Source organism: Excalfactoria chinensis, chromosome 3, assembly GCF_039878825.1.
Source record: "Excalfactoria chinensis isolate bCotChi1 chromosome 3, bCotChi1.hap2, whole genome shotgun sequence".
NCBI lineage: Eukaryota > Metazoa > Chordata > Aves > Galliformes > Phasianidae > Excalfactoria > Excalfactoria chinensis.
The window spans coordinates 70,835,200-70,850,946 of NC_092827.1; the positions used below are offsets into that span (position 1 = coordinate 70,835,200).

The 15,747-nt window shown below is 35.9% G+C and overlaps 1 protein-coding gene across 4 annotated transcripts in view; it reads left to right on the forward strand.

Moving 5' to 3' along the window:
- Positions 1-14,759, forward strand: part of CHRM3 (cholinergic receptor muscarinic 3) — a 244,535-nt gene extending 229,776 nt beyond the window's left edge. For all 4 annotated transcript variants that reach the window (XM_072333088.1, XM_072333089.1, XM_072333090.1 and 1 more), the window contains one exon: positions 11,310-14,759. In XM_072333088.1, the coding sequence (XP_072189189.1) occupies positions 11,329-13,131 (1,803 nt within the window). In that variant the 5' untranslated portion in view covers positions 11,310-11,328 and the 3' untranslated portion in view covers positions 13,132-14,759. The remainder of the gene's footprint in view (positions 1-11,309) is intronic.
- The last annotated feature ends 988 nt before the right edge of the window (positions 14,760-15,747 follow it).

Genomic DNA, 15,747 nt, shown 5'->3' on the forward strand with positions numbered 1-15,747 from the left:
TACGTTGTCCCATTCCCTCCGCTGTACTGCATACTCCTCTGTTTTTCTTTTATCCAGTTTGTTATAGTTTTTACAGTGAAATTTCATTTAAGTCTCTGAAAGCCCTTATCATTTAAGCATTCAAAAGCATGGGCCATTAGAATAACCTGCAAATTATAGCCACTTCTCTTCCTTTTCAGACATCCCATGTCCCACTGGGAGAATACAGTGCCATGACACTATACTATCTACAGGTCTGTGAACACAGGGATCCAACTAGCAAGGAATGTATTTTAAATGGATTTAAAATTAATTATGGATTTTAAATGGTTTTAAAACTTCTCCACAAGCTGTTCGTGAGATCACACATGTGAGAAAGTGACAGAATCTACACTGATTCTTCTACATTAAGTCTTTCAGCTTGAAAGAAATGTCAGGGTAGGGTACAAAGAGAAGCAACTGGACTTGTCATTTCTCCTTTCCTCTGATGTTGAGTCTGACCATGGATTGCAATAGGAACCAACCTAAATAAAGATTCTCATTTTTAGAATCTTTACCACGGTATATCACTACAGTGCTTCCAGAAATATTTTAGAAATTAACAAATAAAATACTCTCCTGAATGGTAGCCAAATAAGGAATCCTTTTTTGATTCTAAAACAGATCCCACAACAACCTGGAAGTCTAGTTTGTTGGCAAACCAAGGCATAGAAATGGAGCAGCTGGATGATAACAGGCAGGTAAATTGAAGTAAATACTTAATGAACATTGATAGTTCTTTATTGGTAAATGAGACTCAAACATGTGTGCGGTGTGCATCCCTGTTCTTAGTTTAAACATTAAAATGCCTCTCACCTTTCAGTGCGGAAAAGAGTTTTTCTAGGTAGAGATTCTCTTTCTTCTGGCTTTCCAGATCCTTCCTGGAAGTTATGTATTCCATCTACCATCTGAATAAACTTATCAAAGCTGGGAGATACATTTTCCTACTATTTTAGCTAGACCTTCTGATTTTACATGATGTTGTATATTATTATTACAATTATTACCCTACACTGTAATGGGCTTGCAAAGCACAAGGTTTTTATGCTTGAAAGAGCAAATACAGAAGAACTAGTTCAATTTACCTATCTGATACTTAGATAACAACCTTTACACATAACATATTCATATATCCAAATGTCAACCTATTTTGGATGTCGGAGTGCATGAAATGAAAGCAATGAGGAGGGAGTACAGAATACCATGGGTATATTAGCTAGGTAGTGTAGCATAGTAGATGTATGCATCATTGCTGAGATTAAAAGTGATCATTTTGTTGATGGAATGATTAACATTTTAGAAACATGCAAATGGATATTTGCAAAGATAGTAGTTCATAACTGTTTGTTTTTACAAAACTGCTAAAACGAAAGTTGAGGAATGGCTATGTAGTACTAATTTCAACTTCACGTTATCCTTTTGAAGTAAAATGCTAAAAAGACTAGTTGAATACCAGGGCCCAAAGTGCCCCAGTAAATGGAACTAGATTCAGTTTGTAGCTAGTCACAAGTGGTGCTCCCCAGGGGTCAGTATTCGGTCCATTTCTCTTTAATCTTGTTCTATGATCTGAATGGGAGGAGCATGCCCTCAGTAAGTTTGATTACATTACCAGGTTATTCAGGTATTCATCTGCTTGAGGGCAGGAATGCTCTGTGTCTGTATACGATGGAGCAGGGGGCTGAAGCCAATTGTATGAGGTTCAATAATGCTAAACACCAGGACATGGGTCACAACAATCCTGTGAAACACTACAAGCTGGGGAAAACAGGAAAGCTGCCCTGGCAGTAAGCACAAAACACATCACCTGTAGCATGTAGAAACCCTGTGCCAGAATTAGGTATGAACCTGAGTTCCACATTTAACTTACATTAATTGTAAGTCCTTCCTTTTCCCTACTCCACCTTGCACTCCCTTACAACAATAAAGCACGAGGGTCCTGAGGAAACCTGAACTCCAGTGTGCAACTGTGATTAAGTGATGGGACAGGTCCATTCTGCAGGCTGAATAAAACCACAGGTTTTGCATATGTGTTCTTTACACTGTAACTGTTTTTGTAAGGCTGTAATTCAGAAACTTTAAGAACTCAGTATAGGAAAAAAAGTCAGATACTAAAGCAAAAAACATATAGTAAGATAACAGAATGTTTTTAGAAGAGAATTTGGCCACAAGGGTTAGCAAAATACATTTATGTAGAGTAAATTAAATAAGACTACATTTATCATTAGCCCCTCCTTCCTCCCTGTCAGAAATAATTTAATTGGGCATGCCTCCATTTCACTCGCTTTGCAGCTGGAAAGAAAAGCTAACCACCAAGAAATCTGCACACAAATCTTAAAAAAGATTGTAGCATTGGTAGTGTTATTATATTGTTTGTCTGTTTATGAATAAATATTCATTGCTGACATTCACTGGAATCCACTATGCCTGCTATTGTTGCTTTCCCAGAGACTAAAGCTTCCTCACAGGATGCGTATAAGGGATTCAAGTTTGGAGTGAGGCATTTTGATTAAGTTACAAAATTCCATTGAGAATTTCAGATGTGTCTATTTTGGGGGGGGGGGGAAGGAAAGAAAGAAGAAGGAAGAAAAAGTGAAGTTAGACCATAACAAACACAAAGCATTGTTGTTGGTATTATGGCTGCTAGTTTGGTTCAGTCAGATACTTGGATTATGTGCATTTCTTTTAGGTGCTGTCCTTACCAGGTAGTAGATCTAATTTGTTTGGCTGTGATTTCCACATATGAGACATATAGGATTTAAGAGAAACCAATTAAGATTCTGCTTTTTGCTTTTGAATAACTGTTGTGCCACCTAGTGGGTTTTAAACCACACTTTCAAACAGATGGAAAGATTTACTGTATATATGAGTGAATAATGAAACGTTTTCAGTATTTACATAAATATTTACAGCAAAGCACTGAAACAAAGCATTTTGCCTTCTTGTCTGATTTAGCTCCAGGCTGTTTCAGTAAGGTAAAAAATATTCCATTTCAAATGTACCATTTCATTTTCTAAAAACTATATTAAATAAATATAACTTATAAAGAGTGCACACACAGCACTTTTCCTCCTCTCACCAACAGATTGATTCCTTAATCAATTACTAGCAGGTTTCACATACTTTCCTAATTTGATCACATTATCAATATGGAATATTCCTTAATCTGGTAAATTAGGCATTTCCATTCAATAATCCAATTAAATAAATAAATACACCAAAAGTATCTATTTTCTGGCCAACAATATGAACTTTCACTTGATGAAACTAAGCTAAAATGTTTTGAAACTCTAAACATAATTGAGTGAAAATAAATAATAAATTCTGATTAAAAGCACAATATTCTGACACAAAGTTTCTGTACAAAAATTTTCTTTTCAGTCTAAATAGATCTGACATACACATATCTATATAAATATAGATACATAGAAATATATATATATATATTCACTAGAAAATAGATATTTTTTCTCTTTTTTTCTCTCTAACCATGGCTAGCTTTTAAGCAAACCATCTGTCCAATTGGGGCCTGTTGTTTCTGTTGAGGTAGATAACAGTAATACTTCAATCATTAAGGGAATGGCAATAAATTTTTCCTAATAAAGTGTTTCCTAGTATTGTTCAATTCACCTTATTGCATCCTATTTAAAACTGCCAGACTGTTTATCATCAACAAAAATTGCATGAGGCAGTTTGCATTTTTAACACCTGGGTCCAATGGCACAGTTACATTATAAAATGTAGTGTGCAACAAAAGTACTGTTCAGAAGCTAATAGGATTCTACCATGCTCAAGATAACTCCAACCTTGTGTAAGCACATTTAAATGATGTACATCAGAGATCTCTCATGATAGAGGACCTAATGGCTAGTAAACACTGACATTTAGGCTGAGGTCCAAATAGCTCTTTGCCAGACCTTTATGTAAACACACTTTTATTATAATTCCCTCCAGATAAATAACAAAGCATAGTTCATCTACTTGCAGCCACACTTCTCAAAAATAAATACATTTTTGAGAATTCCGGAGCTTGAATTTCACTGAAAATGAAATGCCTTGGAAAGGAAAAAGGAAAGGAAAATGGAAAGGATAAAAGGGAAGGAAAAATGAAAGGAAAAAAAAGGAAAGGAAAAAGGAAAGGAAAGGAGCTTTAAAAAACAACAACAACAAAAAAATCAGAAAATCAAAGCAGTGGTTTGAGTATTTGTTTATGGTGGGGTTTGTTTTTGTTGTTGATATTTGGCTTTTGTTTTGTTTTATTTTTGGACTTTTAATTTTCCCTTCACAGAAAGCATTTCCAGAAAAAAATATATATTTTTTCAATTTCAAGGCCTGACAGCATCTTGTCATTTCATTTTCCTCTTGCAGACAAATGAAATTGAGAACAGTGTCAGGTGTCTTCTTCACAGCTCTGTGTCCAGGCTCTCTGTCCTCCTTGATACTTGAGGAATGTTTGTACTGTTTTCCAGTTTTTACTCATAGAGTTTTGTGCGGGCAAACAGTAAAAGCAAAGAATGTATTTCTTTTTATAACAGAAACAGCTGATGGCATTTTTTAAAGCAGTTTCCTTAAAGACAGTAAGCAGGTCTTTTGATGAGGTCTGTTACTGTCTGCAAATATTCTGAAAGGGCTAATGTTCATGTTTAATGTAGATATTAAATGCACCCAAGGATTACTAAAATTAAGGTTGGATTGTGAGTGTGGTAGAATTTACTTATTTTATCTAGCATATGATTTAGATGAACTCTTTCTCAATATGAGTATTATTTTAGATAAGAACTATGTATAGGAAAAGAAGATAAATTCAATCCAAAATCTTGATTTTTTTTCTCTCTTTACATTGGCTCATACTTTTCCCTGTTTAGTCAAGGTATTCTAGCATCTAATGCTATCTAGAAGAAATATACCAATAAGGGTAAGAATTCCCATTACTTTACATAACCAGCTTTTTACTATGTGATATTTAAATATTTTATTGAGAGAATTATAATTTATTGAGAGTCTATGGATGGCTTTTTACAAAGAGATAGCTAAGTATCTACATATACACAATGCAATGTGAAATTTTAGATCATGCCTTCGATTCATCACAACAGTAATAAAATATTAAGAAACATAATAACATAATTTTAAATAAAATATGTTTACAGTATATGTACTACAGAATATTGAAATGAAGTCTCTGAGATGGATAGGTTTTTACTCCAAGGAAAAATTTTTCACCCCCTCAATCTATTTTCATGTTTAAATTCAATGTCATATCCAGCCTTTTACCCAGGCTTTCCTGTCCCCCGATACCTACAATACACATCATTTAAGTTAGTAAGTTAAACTCAATATTTGACTCTAATTCTGACTAGGTTTTGGACTGCAATTCTGTTTACTCCAATATCAATTAAACAGATGGAGTGTAACTTTAATAAGGCTCTCTGAAAGAGAATGCCTGGAATTTAAATAATTTCCTCTCTTCATATGAAGGGACGTCGATGCTTTAATCATTATAGCTGATAGTCAATATTTACTGTAATCTTAATTAAGCAAGACCTAATTTGTTTTTGTTTTCAGTAATTCAAAAGTTTAAGGCACATCTAAGTGCTGACTTATGAAGGTTTCTCTTTCTACAGGAATTGTTCAGATAATAACTGCAAAGTGCAGGTGCCTGAGAATGAGAAGTGCAATTCCGTGAGCAAATCCACTGCTATTAACCTTGGGAAAGCAGACACTACACCTTGAGATCAAGTTTCTCCCTAAAAGGTGTTTAGAAGAACAAATATTATATATGCAATGCAGTGTAAGCATCCACAGCCTGCAGTGGATGCTGCATGGACATCTGGGCAGTATAACAAAGGCCTTGCAGTCAACACAAACAGCATGGTGGATGTTTGCCAAAAACTAATTGGAAAATTAAGGAATTAAAAATAGTTCTCCCATCTTTCTTTAGATACAGCTTTTAGATTCTTTGGCTATGTTAGATAGTGTTTCTGGTGCTCCCTAGTCTGGCATTCTTGTGTATTTCAGCTGGAGTACTGAAGTTGCTCTGGAGGAATACTCATTTTGTGACTGTAGGGCTGGAAGGGAGATCACAGAAACATAGATAATCCGGAATTGGATGGGACCCATAATGAACATAGAGTCCCAACACCTGGCTCCACTCAGGACCACCTAAAATTCCAACTCTATGTCTGAGAGCATTGTCCAAATGCTTCTTGAACTCTGGCAGCTTGGTGCCATGACCACTGTCCTGGGGAGCCTGCTCCAGTGCCCTACCTGCCTCTCAGTAGAGTGAGAAGCTGACTGGTGGGCCAGGTAATTTTGTGTTTTGTATTAGGTCCTTTAAATGCTCTCCAAAGGCATGGAAAGGAAATATATCCTAGAACCATAAAACAGCCTGTATTGAAAGGAACCTCAAAAGATCATCATGTCCAATATTTTATGGGAAAGGGGAGCCTTCATGTTATTGATTAGCACTCTGTCTAATTGCATCTTGAAAGCCTTCAGTCTTGGGTATTCTACCACATCCCTGGGAATGAGTTTGTTCATAGTGAATCAGTCTAGTTTGATCGTAACTAGGCTTCACGAAGCAAAATAATAGGCAAATAATAAGTAAAATCTAATTCACGAATCACAAAAGCAGCTCCTTATTAAATCTAGCTAATTTTAGTAAGATTGAGCAAAACATCTTTATGGAAGAAAAATGGCAGAGATTGGGGTTGAAGTGTTTGCAAGTATCAACTTAGTTGGATATGTTTGACAGTTTATATCAAGTTGACAGCTAATAAGCAAAAGATTTAGTCTTTCCATATAACAATATTTGGAAAAGTGACAGAAGTGTGTGTATGTCTGCAGAAGTATACGTGTATATGTATATATAAGCACACGTATCTGCAGATATATACAAATGCATACTTTTGTCCTATTTAATGCAATTTATTTTTATATACATAGACTTACATGCATCTGTTTACATATATATGAAAGGATAGCAGCATAACAGTTAATGTTTGTATTAGCTGTAAACTTGTCAGGATACTTGGTGGTGGGATAGACTTCAATAGCTCTGTGTTCTTGTTCTGCGAAGATTAAAATCTGTATTGAGTGTATTATACTTTTAATCATCAGTATAGATAAGTTACTGTAAATCTGATGTCCAGTTCACTGCCAATTGCATTGTATCTCCTGTTATAAGAAATATTTTACCATTAGCTGCAGTGATGCAATGATATAAGAAATGTAGAAGAGTGAACAGTATTATAAGTACTTGCATTTTTCCTTTTTTGCTGTTGTTGTTCTCTGTTTTTGTTTGTTTTTTAATTTTTAATGTTCTTAATTGAGTTTTGAAAAAGAAAACTGAGGTTTGAAAAATAATAATTATATGCAATCTTGGGAGCAATTTCAGGAAAACTTTAAAATGTGCATTTATTTTTTATTTTAGCACATTGTGATTTTGTAACATTTTGCTTCTTATATAGGTAGTAAAAAATGTGTATTAGATCTGAAAAATGAAGGACATCTTGGCTTTTACCAGCTTCCTACAGTGAAGAAAACCTGGTGGCACTGATCCAAAATAGAAAATATTATGATGGTGGTGGCAGTGATTTATCTATGCAGAAGAACATATGGGTGATAGATTTTTTTAAAGAATAAAAGAGTTTGATTGTAGGAACTTGGATAAGATCCAGAATAACAAATGACTGTGTTCACCATCATGCTAGCAACTTTTATTTCATGAATTGAAAACCTAGGAGTCCCTTTAATAACTGAGGAATTTGGAAGACTGAGTTCCAGCTTTCAGGACTGCATTGGACATTCAGGATCTCTAGGATGGGTGGCACTCCATATTGCCTCTTCCTCAGTTACTCATCTTCTAAAGGCTACTCAGGCATTCACTAAAACAATTATTTTGCAGCTAAATAGGAGAGCTGACCTAAACAATAAAGGTTTAGTTCCAGTACATTCTCAGCATCAGAAGCTGAAGTAAGGTTTGCAAGTTTTTCTCATAGTGACTCAATGTATACTATTTCTGAAAGTATTTATTAGCTAATTTACACTGAAACTGCATTTCAGTTTCTACAATCAAACATAATTTTCAATTGTTTTAGTGGATTTGGTGAAAGGTAATGCATTTATACATTAGTTTTACAATGTTATTTGCAAACCGTAGCTGTTTTGGACTTCCAATAATAACATGTTTGTTTATGATTTTATTACATATTGAAAATGTGAAGTGCTACTGAACTCTCAACAATTTTATTGCTGTGTCTTAGTAATACTGCTATTTCTACCATCAGCTCTAAGGGATGCCATTTTTTATTATTTATTCTTTAATGAAAGCTTTGCTTCCTTTATTCCTTTGTCAGCATCTTCTCCCAGGTCCTTTCTCATCTATTAGAAGATACCAGCTTGCCCTTTTTCATGAAAAAGCAATGAAATGTTATCATCATCAAAAATTACCTTTCAGACTTCTCAATCAATACTTGACTATGTTGGATGTACCTTGTAGAGTTTTTACCCATGTCTGTGTGTTGAGGGCATGCTTTATGGCCTGCATCCTCTGCTCTCTGTCCCAGTATCAGTGAAAGTGTCTGCATTCTATAAAATTATTTCCAGCATGTATTTAGCAAATAAAACAATTCAGCTCTCTGCCATACTATTTTGTTGTGACTTCATCCTCTCTGACAGCTGGAGAAAATATGCCTGGTTCCTATGTAAAACACTGCAAGAAGGATACTTTACATTGATTCTGTTTCTTATCCACAATGACTGACAATAATTGGGAAGAATATTGCACTGTTTGTTTAAGTGACTGCTCACAAGCGAACTGTGTTGTTGTTTCACCTGTGCATCACTGCCTTCTTCAAAGGAGAATATGTTATTGCACACTGGATTTACACATACTTTGATTTATAATCCCTAATTACATGAGATCTCCATTTTTCTAGCCATTCTACATGTCAATTAATAACATCCATGGTCAAGGTGTTTTGAGCAGGTATGAGGGTACAGGAGGGGGAGTGAATGAAAAGCAAGAGTGTGCTTCTCATCCATACCTCTTTTTGCCCTTCTGCAAATGGCCTTCTGTCGACTTTCATTCTTTATAATAAGTGGAATGAGTCTGTTTGATACTGCAAATTTGTTTCACCTTTTTTTGAAGCAGTAGGATAAGATAGAACACATTGAACTATACTGGCTCCAAAACCAGAAGTAGAGAAAATCTTTAGGAAGCAAAGAAAGAAGTATGTTGTGTCTCACACCTTCTCTAATAGATGGCAAGAACATGGTGAAATAGTTTCAGAAAAGCTTGTGTGGTTTTTGCTTGTGAAAAACAGTCTGATGTGTGAAAACTTTTGATTGAGAACAAAGAAAAAAGATGACCACATAGATATCAAATAACAGTACAGATGGAATGGGCCTCAGAGAATATTATTTTTCTACACCTTGCCTTCAAAAACTTGCATACAAATAGTTATTGGAAACATGCATATTGTTGCTGTTTGTTTTAGATACCTGTTAAAATCATAGAATCATAGAATAATCTGAGTTAGAAGAGTCTTTTAAAGATTATCTAGTTCAGCTCCTCTGCAATGAACAGAACTTCAGAAAAGTTTCAAAACCAAATCCCGATTTCATTTCATTTACAAATTGACAAATTTTCAGAACACCTGATTTTCATGCAAGCACACACATTTCCTTTCCAATGACAATTGGATTTGGAATGTCAGCGTTTTTGATGAAAGATAATTTTAGTTTCAAGCTTTCATCTTTCTATCTAGAAAGAAGTTGAGCTTAATACTGTCTTTCCCAGAGCAATATTTACAGTTATTATTTTGTCCTTGTTTTGGTATTGAATTTTTGTTATATGTGTATTATGATGATAATGAATACTTTCAATGTAGATTAAATTAGACTTTGCGGTAACATTGTGATCTTTAATTTTTATTAATAAAAGAGAAAACTTAATATGTCCTTAACACCAAAATATGGTTCATGTAATTATCGTGCATGAACTAATGTAACAAATTGTTCTTCCTCTTAATGCACATATAAAAGGAACTGTTTAAAATCATAGCTTCGTATGGCTTGCTTACAAAACCAAGCGCAGTTCAAAGAATAACATCCCTTTTTCTTAAATATCTTCTGTAATGCCAGTTCATTTTACTACTCATTTTTTTCTCATGCCATAGTGTATTGACTCTGGAATGATTTTGTAAGAAAAGAAATGTTTGTCTTTGAAAGCATAGTTTGTGCAACATTTATCATCAGCAATGGACTTTCTCATCAAAATTCTTGCTGCTTGATGATATAATTGATTTATTACAACAGATCTAGTCAGATGACCGCAGAAGTTAATGAAATAAGGGAAATCCAAATCCCTATTCTGAACATGTCTTCATTTTACTTAAGTACTTGGGGAAAAGGATTAAAGTTTAATTATGAATCCCTTTCATGCTTTTTTCCTCTTTTTTTCTGAAGTGTTTAATAAGTGCTTTGACATACTTCTTCTAAACATTTTCCCCAGCTCTAGAGACCGTACTTTCAAAGGAAATTTTAACATATTGCCCCAAAGACATTTTTAAGTCATTACATGTACATGTAAAATCCTTAATTCAAGTGTAAAAATGTAGATACAAAATGACGAGTGTCGTGCACAAAAAGTAGTGATGAGAACTTCTAGTACCCTTATCAGATAGCTGAAATATTGCAGACAAGAACTTTTGTAGCAATATAGGATTATCGTATAGTGAAATCATACTGAACGTGTATCTCTGTAATTTAAGGAAAGACAGAAAAATATTTATGTTCCACATTAGCTATTTCTGGAGACTGCAGAATCTGTGGCTGCTTTTTGCTGGTGCCATGAGAGCTCTGGGGACCAGCAATGACTGAGTCTCACAGAATTTGTATCTGCATGTGTCTGGCATTTAGTTTTTGAAGGCTCCACTATAGCAGGTGATTCTGATATAGACTCCATGCTTCCATGGAAGCATTTTAATTAAGAGTTAGAGGACATTTTACTACTATCAGAGGTTCAGATTCTCCTGGGAGTTTGATTCTTCTGCTGCTGAATGATTTTGAAAAAACACGGTGTGATTGCTACAAAGAGCTTTGATTATTCACAGCTGTAAGCTGAGTACTATCATGTATGTGTTTGACTTGGACTGTATCACAGACAACTTTGCTTTTGAAGAAATCTTTCAAAGTGCTAAAGGGATTTTATGTATATGAGTACGTGAATGATTTTTTTATTTATCACCTTCCCTCATTCACTTGATTTTTTTTTTTTCTCCCTACTGCAGACTATGTCAGAGAGCCACAATGATCATGCACAATAACAGTTCAACCTTGCCCCTGTTTTCAAATGTGAGCTCCTTCTGGAAGAGAGATTCCCATGGACCAGGACTACTTGATGAAGGAGCATCGCTTATTGGCAGCTATGATTTCCCTCAGACCACAGAGAGCTTTCCCTTCTCCCCTGTGGAATCAACAAACACATCCCTAAATGCCACAATCAAAGACCCTCTGGGTGGACACACTGTCTGGCAAGTAGTTTTGATTGCTTTCCTCACTGGGATCATTGCACTAGTGACCATCATAGGAAACATCCTAGTGATTGTCTCATTTAAGGTTAACAAACAACTGAAAACAGTCAACAACTACTTCTTGTTGAGTCTTGCTTGTGCAGATTTGATCATCGGTGTTATTTCCATGAATCTTTTCACGACATACATCATTATGGGCCACTGGGCTTTGGGAAACTTGGCCTGCGATCTTTGGCTCTCCATTGACTATGTTGCCTCTAATGCCTCTGTCATGAATCTCCTTGTCATAAGTTTTGACAGGTATTTTTCCATCACTAGGCCACTTACATACAGAGCCAAACGAACAACTAAAAGGGCTGGAGTGATGATTGGTTTAGCATGGGTCATCTCTTTTGTTCTTTGGGCCCCTGCCATCTTGTTCTGGCAGTATTTTGTTGGGAAGAGGACTGTGCCTCCTGATGAATGTTTTATCCAGTTTCTAAGTGAACCTGTCATCACTTTTAGCACTGCCATAGCTGCCTTTTACTTGCCAGTCACCATTATGAGTATTTTGTATTGGAGGATTTACAAGGAGACTGAGAAACGCACCAAAGAGTTAGCAGGACTACAGGCTTCGGGCAGTGAGGCAGAGACAGCACGCTTTGTACACCAGACTGGCAGCTCCCGGAGCTGCAGCAGCTATGAGCTGCAACGGCAGAGCATGAAGCGCTCAAGCCGAAGGAAGTACAGGCGCTGCCACTTCTGGCTCACAATGAAGAGCTGGGAACCCAACACAGACCAGGGGGATCAAGAGCACAGCAGCAGTGACAGCTGGAACAACAATGATGCTGCTGCCTCCCTTGAAAATTCAGCCTCATCTGATGAAGAAGACATCACAGCAGAGACCAGAGCTATCTATTCAATCGTTCTGAAGCTTCCTGGTCACAGTGCCATCCTCAATTCCACAAAGTTGCCCTCCTCGGAAGATCTGAATGAGTCAGCAGATGAACTGCAGAAATCTGACACAGACTCACAGGAAAAGAAACAGAAAAAACTGCAACCTCCCAAAAGCATTCAGGATGATGGAAGTTTCCAGAAGAGTTTTTCAAAGCTTCCAATTCAGCCAGGGTCAACTGAGACAGCTACAGCTTCTGATGGCATCTCATCAGTGACCAAGACATCTGCAGCCCTGCCTTTGTCCTTCAAGGAAGCAACTCTGGCAAAAAAATTTGCCTTGAAGACCAGAAGTCAAATCACAAAGCGAAAACGAATGTCACTTATCAAAGAAAAGAAAGCGGCACAGACGCTCAGTGCCATTTTGTTTGCCTTTATCATTACCTGGACTCCTTATAACATCATGGTTCTGGTGAACACCTTTTGCAACTGTGTCCCCAAAACTGTCTGGAACCTGGGGTACTGGCTTTGCTACATCAACAGCACGGTGAACCCTGTGTGCTATGCACTGTGTAACAAAATGTTCAGAAATACTTTCAAGATGTTACTGCTGTGCCAGTGTGACAAACGAAAACGACGCAAACAGCAGTATCAGCAAAGGCAATCTGTCATTTTTCATAAGCGGATCCCTAGGGAGGCTTCATAGAATAGTATTTTTTAAACAACTGAAAAAATAATGGAGGTTGGGATGGGACAGGATTAGACCAATTTGGATGGGATGGGGTAGGATAGGATGGGATGAGATTATGAGGGGCTGGAATGGGGAAGGACAAGATGGGGTGGGAGGGTGGTTCCAGGGTGCTGATTCAAACATTTAAACATCAGGACATGAAAGCAGCTGCCAGGCGTATGTATCGTTTTAATAAATCCAGTTTAATATAAAAATGAAGTCTGCATTCAGCAAAAACTAACAAGCTTCAACGTTTTTACTAGAGAATGAAAGACTTAATAAAGTTTTCGTACAAATTTGAAAGAAGCTGTATAGCAATTGTAAACCCATTACTGATCTGCCCAGCTCTTTGATTGTAATCAACTCTGGGATCTCAGGTAAGCACATCTAGCTAGCCCAACTCTTCTCTTTCCAAGAAATACAACAGCTTTCAATTTAAGTCACACACGGATGTAGCAAGCTAGCAAAACATGATTATGAAATTATTTGAGACATTGTATAGGTTGCAAAATTGCTTCTTGTTGTCAAGGTAGAGCTTCCTGTCTACTTCTCTTTTGGTGTATTACTATTAATTGTATCCCTGAATCCTGGTCGCCAAATGTGCAGCTCATGTTATATATATGTGTGTGAGAGTGTGTATGTACGCAAAAAATACATTCACACCTCTACAATACACACATACCAGGAAAGAGGTAATCTATTGGTCTACGTTTTACAGGGCCCCACATTACTGTTGCATGTGAGTGAAATTAAAGTATATATATTAGAAAGATGTATTATAAATATTATCTCATTGTTCACCATCTGAAATTCAGGTTCATCTTTGCAGCCAAAACACGCTGTACACATTTCAAATGGAGAGAACCAAAGCGTTGCCTGTGAGCCTATCTACAGAGTTTTATAATGGGGCATATGCCCAGTATAACCTTCACCTTGAGCACGGTATCTCTCCCCACATGAGATTACGTCTCTTTAAAGAATATGAAGGTGAAAAGAATTGATGGTCACATGCAGGGCAGAGCACGAGTTGGTCTTTGGAGGGTGCAGGATGGTGAGAGCTCACATCTGAGCCACCAATGCTCTGTGGCCAGACGGGTGAGGACATGAGCAGCAACCCCATTTCGTGCTCACCCCAGGTGATCTTCAGATGTGACAGATGCATGTAAAGGAAATCCTTTGTTTTTGCACGTGAAGGACACTCATTTTAAAGTGTTTCTTTTCCAGAATCTGTTTTAAGTAGAAGTGCAACTAATTACGTTTATTGCCATGTTACTTGTTGTTTCAGAAAATGTGGATATTCCCAGTTTGTAACCTGGTAATTTTTAATAAAGAAAAATTTTAAAGGGCTTTCATATTTCTAGCTTAGACATGACCAGTATTTCCTGGTATTTGTGATGTGGTCTGCACCAAACAGTGTGATTTATAGAAGTCAGAGGTTCCCCAGGGAAAGGATTGTACTTTAAACTGTTGTTCTAAGTCTGAATTATTTACATGTTGAAAGATAATTTTGTATTGTCTTTGAACTGACCAAAACTTTTTTTATTGCTTAAACTTTTTTTTTTTTTTTTTCCTGAAAATAAACCATAACAAATTTATTTTACAAAGGGGCATCAGTGTTGTGAACACAGAACTGATGTAAAAGCTGCTTTTGTATTCAGTGTGAGATGGTGTTTACAGATGATTTTGACAACAGTGGAAATATATTAAATGGTGTCTGTGTATCTGAACTATTTAATTTTGTGTTATGTTCATATGAAGAAATATTTATACATACTTCACCAAATGTTTTATTTAATGTTGATAAATATTGCTCTTCAGTCTTCAGCTGTAATGTCCTTTTAAAGTGATTCATAAAGGTCTGCTTGAGAAATGAATAGAGTATACCTAGCTTCCTTGTCACTAAAACAAATACTCTTGACATACAAATCTTTCTTTTGTATGAGTTGTTTAAAATGTCTACCTAAAAGTAATCTTGTAAATGATATTGTAAGTCTACTTCAAGTACAAGTTTAGTTAAAAAATCAAAAAAGTTAAAGCTTCAGCTATATGTCATGAGTGCATTTTGAGATAAAGATGCCCAGAATTGGTTTATGAGTTTAGCAGACACATAGAACTAAAGACTTGCAAGGCACCCACTTTACAAAGAAAATTAAATAACTTTATTTATAGAAAGAAGCATATATTTGAAATATATTCATTGCTCAAGTTGACCTAACAAATCTTTTAGCACTTAAATATATATCTATATCTATATATTGCCATATTATTATCTTCTAATATTTAGAGTAGTTCTGTGCCCCTGATACACAAAATGTAAGGAAGCCAGAGTTCATCAGGGGGATCTGTGGTATATTAGTATTGATTTTACAATGGGAAACTATTATTTTTTAATGAAGTTGAGCTTCTTTGAAAGCAGCTGTCACCACTGTTTACATAATAGGAAGAGTTAAACCCTCAGATTGTTTTAAGGTAGAAATAAACAACCTGTATTTTGATGTGTGAACAGGCTTTAAAACGTTACTACAGGCATTATAAATTGTGTACGTATACACATGTTGTAGCACAGATCGATTTTGTTATTTATTTAATGGA